At 39.6% G+C, this 19352-nt stretch overlaps 1 protein-coding gene across 1 annotated transcript in view; it reads right to left on the reverse strand.

The window, feature by feature from the left end:
• PPP2R2C (protein phosphatase 2 regulatory subunit Bgamma) overlaps nt 1–17110 on the reverse strand; it is a 187161-nt gene extending 170051 nt beyond the window's left edge. Inside the window, exons 1-2 of the mRNA XM_056490554.1 lie at nt 16969–17110; nt 16713–16793 (exon numbers count right to left, since the gene is read on the reverse strand). Of these exons, the coding sequence (XP_056346529.1) occupies nt 16713–16793; nt 16969–16984 (97 nt within the window). The 5' untranslated portion in view covers nt 16985–17110. The remainder of the gene's footprint in view (nt 1–16712; nt 16794–16968) is intronic.
• Nucleotides 17111–19352: the final 2242 nt, after the last annotated feature.

Genomic DNA, 19352 nt, shown 5'->3' on the forward strand with positions numbered 1-19352 from the left:
TTCTCTCTCATACACTCAATTCTTAAAAAGGTTTTTGCCAGCAGTGCAAATGCAAATAACCAGAAATTAAAAACTTCAGTACGTAACTCGATGGCTGCTACATGCTGGAATCATCAAAATTTTAACTTTACTTTATTCAACACACGAAAAGGATATAACTCACTCAAGGTCATACCTGTAGTTGTCTTGTTTTCTCCATACCACTCATTGTGTGGTCCAATCCCTTATATTTTCTGTAGTTTATACCTTTCTGTACAGGATTTCCACTGAGTATAAGAGTGCCAACTCAGCAATTCAGCATCTCACCCTAGACACCCAAAAACTAAAACCACATGATTAGAAACAACACATTTTAAAGTGCACTGCTTCTCACCTTGCACAGAAATGTTGCTAAAGGGAAAGAGATTCCAGCTCTCCAGAAGGCTAACAACATGTCTTCCAATTTTTGCAATAGATCAGACACAGCTTATAGAACAGTATTCTGCATTTCACTACTCTGATTTATCTGCTCAACCGGGTGAAAATTAAACCAGCATCATAATACAATTATTATACTACAATGCACACATGTCTGGCATTTAAATCAGGCTGCACAGGCACTTGCACACTTGATACAGCAATTGCAAAATGTTTCTGAAAAGGTTTTCAAAGGTAAAAATTTCCAGGTCCTTAAAAAAAGGAAACATATTCCATTAGATGACAGAAAACCTAATACCTTACACCTAATACCCTTGCCACTGCACAGAAAGCAGTTTCCCATATAGGCATTTTTGTCCCACAGGACCCTCATCACTTCAAAACAAAATGATGTTTTCACCAGTCTCTGTTCAGGCTGCTTCAGCATGTAACTGGCATGACCAAGTGCTACCTGTGTCCTCTACACACTCAGAGTTCTGATTTCCTTTACACCTGAGCTCCACAGTGCCAGTCCATTCCTTCAACCCTGGCATCCTTTTCCAAGGTACTCTTTATGGCCAGTACCTGCTCTATGTCAAATCAAACAGTGATTCTTCCTCTACTCAGGCCCCTTCCAGCAGAGGAATGCAATTCAAAGAAGGGAACAGAAAGTTGTAAGGCTTCAATACCAAAAAACATCTCTGATTCCAATCAGATCAGAATTGCAAATACAGAAAGGTCAATTCAGCTCTGCATCAGGAAACATTCCCTGTATGCTGAGTTGACAGAGAAGCAGGAAAAAAATTCTGTCTACACACTTCTACAAACACTTACATGAGATTATTTAAACAATAATTTTTCAGAGGTATATAAATTGGTCAAAGTAGAGTGGGTATTCACAGGGACAGACAAAGACACTCTAGTTATATTCACCTTGTTAATTTGAAGTTCCTCCTTCAAAGCATGCAAGTACTAGAGGTTTTTCAAGGAGAGGTTGATGGAATTCTTTCTTCTTTTAATGGGCAAAAGGACACCAGAAATTTTCTAGTGAGGCTTAGGGTCAAAACTAAGTTGGCAGTCTTAACTAGATTTTTCTGTGAAAAATCAGCATGAAGCCAATCCAGGGAGAAAAAAATTGTTAGTCTCAATGGTTAGGAGCTGGTCAAAGTTGGAAACTGGAAATACAGTCATGCAAAAGGAACAGTATTACCTTCAATAACAGAGAATGGTCAACTTCTATCAGAGATAACAAATAGGTAGATTTAAAATACTGAAAATTTTTTAAAAATTAAACTGAAATTTATTTTAAAAGTTACCTCTTTCCAACTCATTGTAATTGACAAAAACACCTATTTTCAAATGAAGATAAAGGACAAAATTCTTTAACATATGGGACAGTATATTCTACATACCAACCCTCCATCTACCAAGAGTGACTAACATATTTAACATCAAATCCTATCTCATACCTAACAACCCATGATGCAAGCAAATGGTTTTTATCCCACCAAAGAAATTTTCTTCTCCATTGGGAGCTGCGAGGTGACATGGCCATCCATCCACTTTCATCAAAGTCCTCAGTTCCATTAGGAAATCTGTGTCTCTGGGGACACATGCACACAGAGGGAGTTACGTGCTGGTAGGAAAATCATGCATAAGTAGAGTTACACCAACTTTCTCCTCTGATGGCAGCAAATGTTGAAACTATGGCCCTGTTCCCAACACCAGGCACTTTTGCCACAACACAGAAAGCATTTTGCCATATAGGTATTTTTGTCCCACAGGACCCCCATCACCTCAAAACAAAATGAGCTCATCATGATTACCAGCAATCTCTGGCAGTATTGACTGTGTATTTCTCTTCACTGAGCCTGAATGCACAGTGATTAATTGTATAAAATAACTACATCAAGTCATCCAGCAACAGCTATTGATCAATTTGTAATAAACACAAATGTAAACTTAGTGTTTTCTAGACCCTGTGTCTATTGATGTATTTCTATTTACTACAGATAGATCAATTTCAAGTGGAAATATTTTACTGTTTTCCAGCAAAAAATCTCAAATCATCCCTCTACAGTTCCTAGTTTCCACTGAAATTATTTATTTTACTTCAAATACTAAAACTACAACTACTACATGCAAGAGGACAGAAAGAAGTAAACAAAACCATCCTTGTAAATATTCACACTACAGAGAAGCCCCAAAACATTAGCAATGTACATTGGAAAAAGAAATTTAAGGATGTTGATGGGAGCTTATGGTCACAACACAGTTCTTACCCAAAACCTATATCCAAAGTATTCATCTTCTTGTTTCAGGGGACCATAGAGCCTTATGAATCAAGTTTTATCCAGGACTTCACTCAAACACCAGGACACTACCTGCTCCTTGAAGAATTGCCATGGATCACAATTCCCAGTCCCCTTCCTCATTTCACAGAATTCAAATACAGTGAAATCACTGTGGAAAGACTAGACCAACTCTTGATCAGGTGGCAGCCAGAATTAAATTAATCTTCATGTGTTTACCTAGTAAGAAACTGTTGAGTCATTGTGAATGCTTTCATTTCCAGATGGAGCTCAAATTTCAGGTTATAAATTCTTACACAAGAAAACTTGCATTTCATATACACTAACAACATTATTTTAGACACAGGTACAGTAATATGTGTGCAGTTCCTAAGTAGCATTTGAACACAATGAAATGGAACAATAAAGCTTTGGGAAGGCAGTGGGCTGCAGAGTGAATTCCCCTAACCCTGGCTTTGAGGTAGGCAGTGAGGGTCCCTATAGGACTCTGCTGAGCAGAGATAACAGGCACTGTCAAAACAGGTTTCCTAGAGCAGATTGCCTAACAATCTGGGAAGGGCAGGATCCAAAGATTTCCCAAGGAGAACATTTTCACATCCAATCAGACTTTCAGCTCTGCCCAGACTGTCCATAAAAAGGCTCATATAGCAGGCTAAGATGTGATGGAGGGTTGAGAAAAATCAATCTGGTAGAAACTAGATGAAGTCTAAATTAATTTTTTTGTAGTTTACTGAAGAGAAACTCTTATCACGAACCCTATCTTGTGTCATTTGCCCTTTTTAAAATTTTATTTTAAATAACTGGTGAGATACAATTATGCTGTGGGTTTTTTTCCAAGTAAATTATGAGGTATTAGCACGTGCCACAGTCAAAGGGAATTTTTTTAAATAATCATGAATACTCAGTCCAGCCTACAGATATAATAATCACCCATGGGAATGGGACTTAATATACCAATCTTCAAACATCATGGTCTCTCCCTCCACTGGCCATACCTGAAAGGCTAAGAAACATCATATAGATATTTCAGCCAATGTACTTCTGGAAATCCTGTAGATATTATTTAAAAACTCTTGCTGTGTTCATTAAGTACTATAATTTAAATATTTACATCTTTCTTAACAAAAAATATAAATTCAAAACAAAGACACTTCCACCTCTTCACTAACTGTGATAATAACTAAACATGACTAAGATGACAAAATCAGCAGACTTAGCTGGCAAAGAAAGAAACCAAAAGTATCCTATGAGATATTGTAAAGAAATATATTCCATATGCTTTGAGATATTTTATAATAGAACCTTAAGTGACAGATGAAGTTTAATAACAAGATGCACGGCTACATGCAGATAAATATCTGATTTATTTATCCTTGGTAGGCAAACAAGTAGACCCCATTAGCTGCAGGTTTAGTAATAGGGATAAACACATTGAAAAAAATAGATGAGGAAATAGACCAGATTATATTTCACATTCAATATTACCTTAAAAATAAAAGTCAGAGAGAGAAAGACAGAGATAGTAATATAATCAATTGTACATTACAAGAAAGCAAAAAGATACCCCAATCTAAATGTCCTCTTTTCTTTTTTTTTCATTTCTGCTCTGTTTCAAAAAACACAGATTCTAATGCTAAGAGATATGAAATGTGAATGTAAATACCTCTAGAAATTAAAATTTATGGCTCTCGTGGTAACTGTGTCTCATACACTTGCATGCATGCAGCATTCTGCATGGTATTTGGAGTGAGCTTTTGTGCTTTCACAGCAACGAGGTTGAATTATGGTTGCTGTGGGAACTCTATCTTTGAATTTCTTGACTCGTGCTCTCATCTGAACTCAAATGTTACATTTACATAGGTAAGCTTTTGCTGGTTTTCTCCAGGAAAAGGAATCTATACGTGAATGGTTACATACTTAAGGATTCTTACCAAAGAAACAACACAGCTCCATGTCTGGAGAAGTACAGAGCTCCAATCACTGTCACACTGCACACTGCACACACAAGAAATAAAATAGAGACACATGAAACCCGGGAGTCAAATGTGGCACGTTACCTACAGAAACAGTAACATGGTGATGTCACTGAAAGTTTGGGGGTTGCAATCCTCCTTTATTTGTTGAGCTTTTTAACAACGGGGTTTGAATACATGCTTTCTTTCAAACATTTGATGAGAGGATACAAAGAGAAAGAGAGGAAGACAGGAAGAGAGGAAGAGAGAAAGAGAGAAAAAAAAAGAGAGAAAGAGAGAAAGAGAGAAAAAGAGAGAAAGAGAGAGAGAGAGAGAAAGAGAGAAAAAGAGAAAAAGAGATACTCACACAGCTGTCAGATCCTTTGGAGCTGCTTTGTTAGAGTGATCTTAGCAAGTGTGAGGGGGTCAGTGTTGCCCAGGTCAGCACTGCCCAACCCCAGCCAGCACAGGCATTGCTCTGGCTACTTTCTGAACTTGTACAAAAGCAAGCAATGACTACACAGGTCTGACATTTGACATGAAATGTAGGTCACAAGCTGATCTAGAGACCCACCTCAGCATAGGGTGGGGAGAGAAAGAGAGACAGGTCTTACTGCTTCTGAAGATGCTCTCTAGCAGAGGTGATTTGTCTCATACTAGAATCAAGAAGCTTAAACTCTGAGGTCTGTTTTCTTGACACAAAATATTCTATTCACTATTTCCCCATGGATACATTTTATGACTTGACATAATCAAGAAAAGGGCTTCAATAAAGCTCTGTGCATTTTTGGAATTATCATAGAACAATTATGCCTCTAAAATCATCAGACTAGGAATCAGAAATACCAAGTTAATACTGCAGTATTCTTAAACTGAAATAAATTTCAATGCACATGGCTACTTTCAGAAGTCAACACAGGTATCATGCTTTAAGGAAGATTTCTGATTAATGAGTAGGAGCATGAGGAAAGGGAGAAATCAAAAAGCAACATAAAGTCACAGATCCTGAGGCACAGTGGCACCTTTCTCAAGAGACACCAATGCACTGCTACACTCCCAATGTACTCAGCAGACTCTCAAGGTCTCTCTAGCTTTCACCTAGAAGTGGACATTCCACTAGGGCAAGTATTCTTGGGGAGAAAAAACACAACCCAGAAAAAGCAGTCATAGCAAAATATGGCTATGATGCCCTGGTTTAGAACAGAGGATTCAGCAGACACTAAAAGTAACAGCCTGCTGATATTAATGAAAACAAAGCAAAAAAAAAAAAAAAAAAAAAATCCTAAAAAAAAAACCTACATGAATAATCTCAAGGGAAAAAACATCACAATTTTAGGATATAGTTCATGAAAAATACGAATTCTTCTTTTAATTTATTAAATCTACTTCATATACTATTACAAGGGACACCAAATTAGTGCTTCTTGCAAATAAATGAAATCTGAAGCATGGGGTATTTCCAGAATAAACAATCAATTTCGAAGCAGAGTTTACATTGTTAACACTAGGACTTATCAGAGAAACTTCAAAATTAAGAGTTATCTGACAAACAAAACCAGTCTGTATTAAAAATTTCAAAGATCATGAAAATTACTCAGTAAGATAGATTTAACAAGAAACCATCAAGTCTTGCAAGGATAACACTTCCACCTTGCATCTTTGAGTCTAGCCATAACATAAACAGAAGTTTATTCTGGGTATAAAGAGAAGGAATATTAACATAATTTGTATCTCCCAAAAAAATTGTGGGTTATTTTCATTTCAAGATCTCATGATCACTAAATATGATAATTAGTTATAGCAGTTGTGTGAAGTGGAAAGGCACATCACTAAGAATGCAACCATGCTGAATAGTTTTACAACTCACTTTTGAATGCCACATGCCCTCTCTATGAATAGAATGTCAAATCAACAGCCCCTGTTAGTGTCTAGACATAATTGTCTCTGAATTGAATACATCAGCGTTAACTACAATACCAAAATGGTCCCAACTAAAATAATGGAACTGTCTCTAGCACCGTACTTCTGCATATTTTGTAAAAATTACACAATACAATAGGTGGAGAAAGATTTATGAGGTTAACATTTTGCATATTCCTGCAATCAGCCCAACTGTCAACTCTATTCACTGTAACAAGAGCCACTATAAAATGTGCTTGCAAATAAACATAACCAGAGCATCTGGGGAATGTATGCATTCTGAAAAGAAACTGTATTTGATGGAAGATTTAAAAACTTACAAATAGGCCATCGGTTTTTTGAACATACAAGTACTTTAAAATATATTTCAGTTGTAATAGTCATTTGCAAAATATTACCTATATAAAAAAACAGTATTTATTTAGGTACTAATTCTGAAGCCTGCTGGAGGAAAAGTCAAACACATCTACACTGATCTCATATAATTTTCTTTTGATTTTTATTACAAGAAACCTTGCATAAACATATGAAAAAAGTGTATGCGCGTACATTTCTGAGCATGTAAAAAATAGAAAGTTCAAAACTATTTTACAAAATAACTAAAATAAGCCACAGAGTTCTTCATGTTGGCACATTCAGATATTAGAATGTAGTGCACAACTGCACAATGTAAAGTTAACTTGTCAAACAGAGTAGCTTGCATGCATAATCTGAAGGCCACATGACGATACCACACAGAGGTATGAGTGGAACCCAGTGGTATCTTCTATGAAAGCATTCATATTTATAGATTTACTAATTGGAAGTATAGATTAAGTCAGCAGCAGGATACTACCACATGCAGGAGTACTCCAGGTCGATAACAAATTAAATACTCCATTCTCACCCTTCACTGGAACCACAAGGTCTTTTATTATCCTATACTTATCTTCAGAAAGAGAATCACAGGATCATTTAGGTTGGAAGACACCCTTAGGATCATCCATTCCCACTGCTAACACCACACTGCCAAATCCTCCACTAAACCACACCCAGAAGTGGCACATCTATATATCTTTCAAACATCTTCAGGGATGATGACTCCACCACTTCCCTGGAAGCCTGTCCCAATGCCCAGGCACACTTATAGTGAAGAATTTTTTTCCTAATATCCAATCTAAACTTCCTCTGGTGCAACTTGAAGCCATTTTTCTTGTCTTGTTGCTTGGCAGAAGAGACAAATCCCCACCTCTCTACAATCTTCTCTCACATAGTTGCAGAGAGCAATAAGGTCCATCCTGAGCCTCCTTTTCTCCAGGCTGAACAACCCCTGATCCCTCAGCCACCCTCCAAAAGACTTGTGGTCCAGACCCTCCATCAGTTTCATTGCCCTGCTCTGGATATGTTCCAGCATCTCAAAATTTGAATCAAATAGATAAGTTGGTCACCCACAAATATATAATGAACACAGTGCAGTATTCACTCTTCTTCATGAGAAACAAATACAAGCTTCCTGAGTATCCCCTTAAGCTTTTAATGACAAAAAGACCCAAGGAATATATTAGGCAGCTGAAAAAAACCTCTCACCTGCTTCTCAGTACTCCAGTTACCTCATGAAACAAAGTCACATCACTGCATCAGCTTTTAACACAAAATGACTAACAATGAATCTGAAGGTACAATAGTTTTGATAAGATCTATCATTACAGCAAGCTGCAATCTACAGTTCCACTAACCAAGGTCAGAACCTAGGTTAAATCATGAACTTGAAAACATGGTCAGGATGCTCAGGAAGTCTGGTCTCCTTCCTGACCATAAGTACAAGTTCTAACAAGTAAGTGTTTCAATGTCTTCTCCTCGTACCTCATTGTTTTTTAGTTTTATACCCCACAAATTAGAGATAGATTCACAATAAATTGCTCTGCAGTGCTAAAGAAAAAAGAGAAAGCACATTAAAAGCACATTGTAGTGTGCACATTGGTTTTGCTATTTTACATATATATTGTTATTTTCAAAATACCAGCTGTATGTTCTTACTGTGACAGAAGAGCCACTCCTTACACAGAAAAAAATACTACAGTGACTTGGAAGCCAACTCTGTCTCACATCAACAGTGAAGTTGCACTGAAGGAGGGCAGCCACCACAGTTCTTCCTGCATTCTAAAGAAAACATATATTAAAAATCCATGGCGGGCTGGTCAGAAACACCTATGTTTAAAAATATTCTGCAGATTAAGCAAAAGAGACTGCATTTCTCATGTCAACCAAAGGTTTTAGTGTGGTATTTGGGCAGAATATTCAAAAACATGCACTGAACTGATACTGAAAACTGAAGAAAATTAAAGCACTAAGTCTCTAATGCTGTCCTTAGAAATCAACAAACTATGAACTGAGTGACCAAAAAAGCATCACATGAAAGCCCTAGAGTCAATCTTAAAATGAAAAAAAAAACCCATAAAAATTCCATGGTGGGGGCTTAAAAGAGACTTTGCTAAGTTCAAAACTGCTAGAAATTTATGTGGCAGCTCCCTCTTCTGGATCACCAAACCCTGACAATTCAGCTGAGATGGCAAGATGTAGAATCTGACTAGTAAATAACACCTTTCCACTGTTGGTGGGTTTTGTCATGTGCCATTAGGCAATCACACAGAGACTTGTCAGCTATTGCCCATTATTTTCAATTAGTTTATATTCAAGTAGTGTACTATGAGGGAAAGGTAATTGAAAATACCTGAATAGTTTGAAATACTTTGGGAATTTTCTCATCAGACAATAAAAACATGCAAGAAAAAAAAAATATTGACTTCTGCTTTCAATCTCTCAGCATTTTACTAAAAAATTTTAAAGAAAAGAACTGATCAATGAGAATATTACAATTCAACTTGTGTGGCCTGCAGTATGACTTCTGAATCCATATTTGCAGAAGTTAAGCTTCTGGGTTGCAATTCTGGGGTGAAACAGAAGAATTTGATCTTGAAATTTCTTTCAGCTTTGACAGGTTCATACATTAAAAAAATCCTTGCACAGTAGAAAAAACCTCTGTGTGCATCAGCTCTTCAGACACTCTGCAAGACAGCTTGGGCAATTTCTTCACATGTTTCTAAGCTGAATTGGAAAAATCAGAAAATTGGTACTTTCTATTCCAATACAAAATTCATCTCCATAAAGGAACCCTGGCTTTCTGACTTGACCTATAATTGAAGAGGAGGCTTTGTGAAGACCTGGTGATTTTTCTGTATTTCAGCTGGAATCACAGGCAATTCTATACTCTAAATTGTCCACCACTATTCAAGCTGAATGACAATATTTGACTTAAATATAAAAATTATCCTAAATGGCAAATTTGTAGCCCAAATGAAATCACTGCTTACTTCATCAGTCTCATTATTGAAAATAAAATCATTGCATGAATTAAATTACTGAGTTTTTAATAAGGAAGAGGGTACAAAAAAGATTCCCCTGTTAAATTCTGCACCAGGTAGCTTGAAAGCATGATTTTTAACTTGATATTAATTGCATAATCAGGCCCACAGCTTCATTAGTGATTTCATCCTTCATGAGATATATATACTCATAAAATACATGACAAATTGAAATATCAAGGAAATTTTGATCATTCAAGCATGGATAAAACTATAATTGCCAGGAGTTATTTGGATGGAACTGAAGCCTTATGGACCTAGAAAGAGTGAGAGAGGGAGGAAAGAGCTAAGATTTGCTGTGCAGGCACCTGCTGCAAATGGCACACCTTCAATGACACAGAGGAGAGAATCTTTGTCAAACTGTACAACAGTCAATGGATTGAGACCAGCCACAATTCCCTTTGTGGAGGAAAGACTTACAGAGAACAAAGGAAAAGTAAAACCAACAGAAACTAGGAAATCCAACCAAGAATGTAAAGGGGCAGACTGGAAAGCAGTGCCCCACTAGAGCTGCTGTTGACAAGCAGAGTAGGGTGGTGAGAGATGTGGGGGTCAGAGGCCATCTTGGGTACAGGGACCATGAAATGATAAAAAGTTTTTGATTCTTGCTGAAATAAGGAAGATGATCAATAGAACCTCTAGCCAGCAGGAGCAGAGCAGTGACTGACCCCGTAGCCCTGTACTGGTGAGGTCAGATCTTGAGTTCTGTATCCCATTCTGGGCCCCTCACTGAAGGAGCTGATGTCCTTGGTCATACATTTGCAAAATAAAATAACTAACAAGTATATATTTTTTTATTGGTCAAATGACATTTAATTATTTTTACAAGAAAACACACTCAAGCACTCATATTACTTTACAATGAAAACTATGCAGACAAGGATTTTATCAATCATTGTAATTAAATCATCTTAATGTACTTTAAAAATTAATTTATTCCATAAATTCAAATCAGCTCTTAATCAAAATACCAAAATAGGAAGCAACAAATAAAAAATATAAATAAGTTACTCACCTTTTCCTTTTCATAACAAGTACATGTAATTGCCAGTATTTTATTGTCAGTCTTTTTTATAATAATCTACAGAACAATCTGACTTAATGATTTTTACAAAACCCATGCCATGTAAAAACCACATATAAAAATATCACAAATAGACTTCTGCAGAAAAGTATCACTAGAAGTAAAGCTATCATAAACACAATTTCAATATATTCTAACCCTTCCTCTTTGCCTATCATGTTGAACTTTTCATATTGAAACTTCATGTCAGATTGTGCAGCAACAACTAGAAGTATAATCAAATACCCAAATTTTCTTGTATCATTTACTGGGTCTGGTCTTAAACAACCACATTCAACGTTATAATGGCAGTAAATTATGATGATAATCACTTCAAACAGAAGCCCTGTGCTGCAGCAACTCTCCAACATCAATGACAGTTAATCAACCAAACACCAATATAAGTCAGTGCAAAGTAAAGGATGGATGAAATCCAGGGGCTTGCTGAATGTATAAACAGGGATGTGTGAGGTAGGACTGGAATAACTGTATTATCCACACACATGACACCAGAGGGGCTATCAGGGCACACACAGGCCCTGTGACACACCTTACAGCACTGTAACAATCTGGCAGCATCCTAAGCTGTTTAAGACTGGATGTGGCACTGGGTGCCATGCTCAAATTGACATGGGGGTGTTTAGCCATAGGTTGGACTCAATTTCAGAGGTCTTTTCCAACCTAATTGATACTGTGATTCTGTAAATGTGCACTGGGGTGAGGCATCCAAGCATCTTGATTTCCTTTAAATAAAAGCAGATTTATGGTCTGCAGAAAAATCACAGCTCAGCTCACTACATCTCACACTCATCAGTCACAGCCAGATGGGTTTCATGAGAGGGAAGGCCTGCTTAGCAAACCTGATTTCCTTTTATGATAAAGTAACCTACTTAGTTGATCAAGGGAAGCCAGTTGATGTCTTCCTTTTGGATTCCAGTAAAGCTTTCAATCCTGTCTCTCACAAGATCCTTTTGGACAAAATGCCCAGCAGCACACAGCTGGATGAACACATCATGAGGTGGGTGAGCAACTGGCTCATGGGTGGAGCATGGTGGGGTGACACCAGACTGGGGACCTGTCACTAGTGGGTTGCATCCTTGTCCCTGTGCTCTTCAACATCTTCATAAATGATGTGGATGCAGGACTGAAAGTGATAGTGAGCAAGTTTGCAGATGATACAAAACTGGGAAGAGCTGCTGACTCCCTCAGAGGCAGGGAGACCCTGGATAAGGACCTCAACAAATGAGAGGGCTGAGCAATCACCAACTATATGAAGAGTACATGGGAAAGTGCCAGAGTCTGCCCCTGGATGTATGGACAGACTGAGACGCTGGAGAGCTGTGCCATGGAAAGGGACCTGGGGGTCCTGGTCAGCGGCAAGTTGAACACGAGTCAGCAGTGCCCTGGCAGCAAGAGGGCCAGCCCTGCCCTGGGGGCATCAGGGACAGCATCACAGCCAGGCCAGGGAGGGGATTGTCCTGCTCTGCTCTGAGCTGGGGAGCCTCACCTCTGTGCTGGGGGCAGTTTGGGGCCCTGCAATGTAAGAATGATATAAAGCTGTTAGAAAGTGTCCAAAGGAGGGCTAAAAGATGGTGAAGGGCCTTGAGGGGAAGCTGTGTGAGGAGTCACTGAGGTCACTCAGTCTGTTCAGCCTGGAGGACACAACGGGGGAACCTCACTGCAGCTACAGCATCCTCATGGGGGAAAGAGGAGGGGCAGGCACTGATCTCTGCTCTGTGGTGACAGTGGCAGGAACTCAGGGAATGGCCTGAAGTTGTGTCAGAGAATGTTTAAGCTGGATATTAGGAAAAGGTTCTTCATCCAGACAGTGGTTAGGCACTGGAACAGGCCCCCAGGGCAGTGCTCCAACCCTGACAAAGTTCAAGAAGAGTTTGGACAACGCTTCCAAGCACACAGTGTGATTCTCAGGGATGTTGCTGTGCAGAGCCAGGAGTTGGATCAGTGATCCTTGTGGGTCCCTTCCTTCCAGCTTGGCATATTCTGTGATTCTGTGATCTCCAAACTGGACAACTGGAATCCCAGTTCTGTACCATCCATCTAAGATGGAACTACAACATCCATTCACGGTGATGATCCTTTGAAAGAAACCTTGGCAAGCTGTGAAGTGCTAAGAAAAGGATTGCTACTGTGCCTTTTTGAAAAAGTCTAAGGAAAAATCACTTATTTGATTCAGCCACAAAAGGACTGGGAAATGAAAGTCTCTACAGATGAGACTTCCTATTTAATTAGATCTTGCTAATGAACACAACCCACAAGACCATTGCTTTAGTTGTAAGCTTGTGCAACCACATTGCTTTCTATGAAATTGGTGAAATAATGGAAAATACAGTATTGAACCAAATCCAGACTTACTGTCTTTGATCAAAGACTACAGTAAACAAAAAGCTCTTGGAGATAAACCTGACAGTGATTAAATTCATATTAATCAGTTCACAGGTCTTCTAGTTCCTTAAAATGGTACATTGTTCAATTGCCCTTTCACAACAAAACAGTAGATTGTCCATCTTCTCAATAAATCTCTCTCCAAATTACTCATAAATGAAAGAGAATGTTACAGCAGCATAAGGTAATAGGAAGGTTCACATTGCAATTCCCAAGGCTAAGAGATGCTAACAGAGCTTTCAACCACTCAAGAGCATAAAGTTGTAAAATAGATGAAAAGAAAATTACACTGTAAACCAATCTCAAGTCTTTGATGAGGTAACTTTAAGAGTGAAAATTAAAAATAAGGTTTTTGGCTGAAACTTTTCATTAAACATATGATCATTCATATCTAGAATAACATAATGCCAGCTTAGAATTCATGGCCTAAAATATTTCAAACATGTTTTAACTTACACAGTTTGCAAGAAGTTAATGTGATTTGGAACTTAAAGCAAAGGCTCTATATTAAGCAATCCTATTAACAGTCCAGTAGATCACTGGACACAGAGCAAACTATTTGACTTTTCAGAAGTCCCAGGTTGCTATCTACTTAATAGTTGACATTCAGCTTCTAAAAAAATTACATCCTTAACATCTTTATTTCATTCTTGAAGCTTGCAAATGGATACACTAATACTGCTCTTCATACAGCTTTTGTGAGGCTGCACTTACTGTGAGCAAAGTGCTTTGAGATTTTTAGCATGAATAAAATATATTTTGCACTTAGACGTTAATTATAGAAGTAGCAATATTTTAAATAAGATTTTGTTTCAAGGCAGCAAGACTAAATCAAACATGATTATCTTGGCTTTGATTGTGATATTTCACTTACTATGCTCTATTTTCCTTGCATTTGAAATACGCAATTTTGCTTTTCTGTTATGTAAATTAATGTTTTTCATCTAACACATCTATTTTTGGAAAAGGAATATTTTTTTTTCCTAGGCTAAGACAGAAATGTTGCAGGACACAATTCTGAAGTCTAACTGACAGAGTGCCACAAGGTCAATGCAAGCATTCAACAGCAAAAGCAGTATGAGATGCCCAGAAGACTAACTGAACTTATAACATTAATAAGCAAATGTTTATATACACAGATATCTATCTAGATATACAAATCACACTATAATATTTAATACAGATAAATTCATCCTTTTGTCCATCAACTAGGTGATCCTAACCAATTCAGCTGCAATTACAAGTTGTGGCCTTTCTGAAAAGTAAAAAGAACTGGGATAAAGAGAGAAAATAAAGTCTGTGATGGAACTCATGGGAACAATCCATTTTAAACTAAAGATTCTGTCTAGCTCGTGTAATTTATTTTAGAGGCATACTTCAACAAAGGAAAAGGTTTGGATTTTATCCAAAAACACTGTCCAGCAAAAGAGGTCAAGTCACCTGCCACCATGGACTTTTCTTTGAACTATTTTTCACTTCTGCAAAGTGTGCTGATTACACTGCAGTATGTGTTCCTAGATATAAGTGGTATTAATAGCCACTTGTACTCTGGAAAATACATGACATATTTATATACAATACTATTAACATAAACAGGGTTTACTACCTGCAGATGACTTTGATTCTACAGTTTGTGTGATCAAAGTGCATTGCTTCAGTTTGTTTCCTGGTCTCTGAATTTCACATATGTCCATGTGGAGTAAAAAGAAAACATGTAAGATTTGTATTTAAGTTGTGGAATAAAATTGGGAATCCAAAAATTGGCAGCATTAAAGGGAAGTAAAGTCAGGCTTAGCAAAGTAATTTAAAAAAACCATGCTCTGTGAAAAGAGATGACCCAATAAATCAAAGGAATAAAACACCTGTTGAGAAAAAACATTATCATCTCAAAGCAGTGCTGAAACACTGGTATTTACCCAGACAAATGAGGTTAAGAAGCATATTCTGCTCATTCAAATCTTTAAATGAAAGTAAATGCCAACCTAAAGCTCATTTTCAGCATTCTGTGATGCCTAAGAAATGCTGTCACTCACTCATTACACTCCCTCACACGGATATAATTTCCACCCCCATCTATCGTCATCACATCTGGTTTGGTACGCAGTTTCACCAAAAAAAAAAATCACATAGGCAAAAAAATCACAACATCTTTTGATAAATGCTTTAGTATGCAATTGTGAGTAATTGCACACACTAATAAGTACACCTTGAAATATAAACCACCATGGAATAAGTGGAAAGAAACACTTAGTCCAAAACCTTGATGAAGCTATAGCTTATTATTAGTTCACTGAGGTTTAAATCATTTCTCCAAACAAAAAAAAAAGCATGACATAACCCAAACCTTCAAATCCCAGAGGATCATGGATAATAGCTGAAGAGACACCAAACAGGTATTCTTTGTCTTCCTCCAAGGCAAGATCTGCAGCTTTATCTCTTCAATGTATGTTTGTGAAACAAACATCAAATATCTTAAACGAGTGGGATTTCATTATCTACCTAATTCCTATATTCCAGTGCTTCCCTGCTGAAAAGCTTTCCTTAATGTTGAATCTGATGCCAATCTATTAGTGTGCCACCTTCCTCAGTATTGGAAAGTTTTTCAGTCTAATTCAACTTCTGATGCATTCTAAACCATTACAAAGAATAAATGCACTCTTTTTAGAAATACATAACCCCAGCAGACCAAAAACATCGAGATGAGGTCTTGGTTCTAGTTAACTCATTGACAAGAGATACTGGAAGATGCTCATAAGCACTGCACACTACACATCTGGCAACCTGGAAAAAACAGGTTCACAGCTAAGTTTGAATTCACACACAGTTTGAATACAGTGGAGAGACTTTCCTGCCCTGACACCCGAAGACTGTTCTTCTTCTGATCACAGAACATGAATAAATAAAACTTTCCAGGTGACTTCTTTCTTCAAAGTTAAGGAGTGAAAAAAGGCCAGAAAACTTTCCATCCCACCTTGCACCAGCACCCACTGACGCCAAGGCCAAAAGGACTCATGCCACCCAAGCTGCTACACGCAAAACAAACTTTCCCCCCCAATAAGAAAACGAGCCAAGACACTTTCACAAGGCCTGAAACATGCAAACCACCGGCAGATATCCCTTTGTCAGCCCACTCCACACCTGCCCTTGGGCACACGCTGGGGCGGCTGCCGGGGTCTCTCTCCCAGCAGCGAGCCCCGTTTCTCCGCACGCTGCCGGCCGGGACAGCGGCAGACGGGACGCGCCCCCTCAGCATCCCTGGACTCACCTTCGGAGACCTCGAACTCCGCTGCTCCATTGAGCTGGTAGAGGCACCAGTCAGCCGCGCTCTCGCCCGGGGGGCCGCCGGCTGGACGGGAGGAAAGGCACAGTCAGTCGGGCACGGGGCCAGCGGGGACACGGCGCCGAGGAAGGGACAGGGAGAGTGGCGGCGGGGGAGAAGCGAGAGTGGCGAGGAGAGATGGAGGGGGCTGAGGATGACAGGGGACAGCGAGTGCCGGGGGAAGGAGCGCGTTTCCAGATACCCTGTTTGTGGGACATGGGTGTTGCCCTCCGGAATGCGCCCACCGCTCTGAACTGTTCTTTGCTTTGCTCCCAGCGCCCGCGGCTCGGGCGCCTCCTCCTTCTCCCAGCGGAGCGGGCGCAGGCAGCCGCCGCTGCCTCGGGGTGCTCGGGGAGCCGGGGGAGGGAGAACGGGAAGGAGCGAAGGAAGGCTCCGCCCGGAGCTCCCGGCGGAGGCGGCGCAGCCTCGGCAGGACCCGCCGCGCCCGGCAGCGCCGGCCCCGCCGCGGCCCCGGGGTGCGAGCGAGCCCCGCACCGCGCAGCCCGAGGCCAGCCCCGCCACGGCGGCTTCGCGGGATGCGGTGCCCCAGCCTGGCCCTGCTCCGGACAGGAGAGACACCCTGCTGCCAGTCCCGTGCCCGTGAGCCCCGTCAGGTGCCGCCCGTGCCCGCGATGCGGGCAGCCTGGCGAGCATGGGCGCGATCCCGGCTGCCCCGGAGCCTGGACGCACATCCCTGGGGGGACACCGCACACCAGGCACCCACTGCCAGTGACACCCGCTGCCAGTGACACCCACTGCCAGTGACACCCGCTGCTAATGGCCCTAGTGCCGCTCCTGTCTCACCGAGGCTGCCCCACAGCATTCACCTCAGTTCTCTTACCGTCCCTAGGCCACTTGGGGTACCGAACTGATTAAGGCTACAAATGCCGTATAAACTGTCGGGGTATATACGCACTGCAAGGCTGGAGAGTGGTCTTCATCTAGTCCACGAGCTCCTGTGGATATCTTGACAGCATCCCTGAGAGGTTAGTAACAAATCAAACCTGTTACCAAGTAACACTAAAGGGCTCTGTGCAATGACCTTTGCCTTCAGTGGGAAAGGGTTAGGAAAATGGCAAATTGTAAAACACTAGAACAGTCAGCTAGAGCAAATATATGTTAATAAATGCCTTTATTCTCAGAGACTTCCACCCCAAAAAACATATCAGGAGGGAAAAGTAAAGGTACATTAATCGTTCTGTTCAGCAGGTGACTTTCTTGATACCTAATTTAAGACAATTGTGACTGCTTAGCTTGTAGTTGGCAGCATCCTGCCTACAGCTTCTGTCTTACCAAGGTAACCATGTCAGAGGCCCACGTATGGCACAGTTTGTGTCAAAAAGAGCAGCCACACTTTGTATAGGCAAATGAGAAAAGCCTAAGAAAGGAGGAAGACTATAATCAAGTCATACTATGAGATTAGGAGCCAACAAGAGGATAAATTTTGAGGTAGGCAGCTGTCATGGCATAATTGGCTTCTCCATCTTTTTGCTGTATGTGAAACTATGTAAATGGCAGGGAATAATTGTTTTCGGCATAAATTCACCTGACATAGCTGCATTCATCCCTTCTTGCAGCAAGTAGAGACCCTCTGACACCTTTAGGTATGTAAACTACACGCAGTTTGATTCACATTTTCCTGATAAAAGTATTCAATTTAAATATTTACATTCTTCTCCACTGCATCCAAGGAAGCACATTGTGGCCTTTGTGACAGAATAAGGAGGACAGTTACAGTTTCTGAAGGAAATAGCTTTAAAATAGGAGTAACATTCAGCAAATGTTCCCAGTTACTTTTAGAAACAAAGCAGAACACCGAAACAAGCTTTCCTGGGAACTTCACTTAAATTACAAAGATAATAATGTCTTCTGAGGTAAAAACAGCAGTTTGTTTAGACAGTGTGTGTGTATATATATCCCCAAGTCATATGTTTGCTGGATGTGCATTAGCATTCTTGGAAATGAAAAGATTTATGCTGATGATTTGAGGGGGAAAAAAGTATCATAGAGCTGTATAAAAATCATCCAGCTGCTTATAGTGGTACTAACTTCCCCTACAAGTTACCTATAGACCTTGATTGCTCTTCATGACAACGTATTATCAAAAATAAAACTAATTTTATTCCAGTAGTAAACTCTTCTTTTTTCAGAAAACTCTAAACCATATGAATTAGCAAACAAAGGCCCTGTTCTGGAAGAATCTATTCATACTAGATTCGTGTTTTATGGAATGTGGCCATTTTTTTGTGTTCAGTTGATTATTACTGATTTACATATAGTATTTTTCATTCCAGACTTCAATCATTTACAAACTTTATATGTTATAAAAAACACCGAGTCTGGTATGTAAAGCAGCATGGTTTTCCTTTTTAAAATGAGGCAATCAATACAAATTGTGCTTACAGAGTGTGATTCCTGAATATTGAGATGGGTTAATTTTTGGGCACTACTAAGATACTTGTGATTGTTTCCTTCAATCACAGAGGGATGACTGGTTTAACTAAGTTTGGGTCTAGTAATGCTAAATCCACACCAAACTTGAAGGTGGGAGCAGTTCCTCTGCTTCATGTGATGTTCCTTACTTTT

This window comes from Oenanthe melanoleuca, chromosome 4 (genome assembly GCF_029582105.1).
Source record: "Oenanthe melanoleuca isolate GR-GAL-2019-014 chromosome 4, OMel1.0, whole genome shotgun sequence".
Lineage (NCBI taxonomy): Eukaryota > Metazoa > Chordata > Aves > Passeriformes > Muscicapidae > Oenanthe > Oenanthe melanoleuca.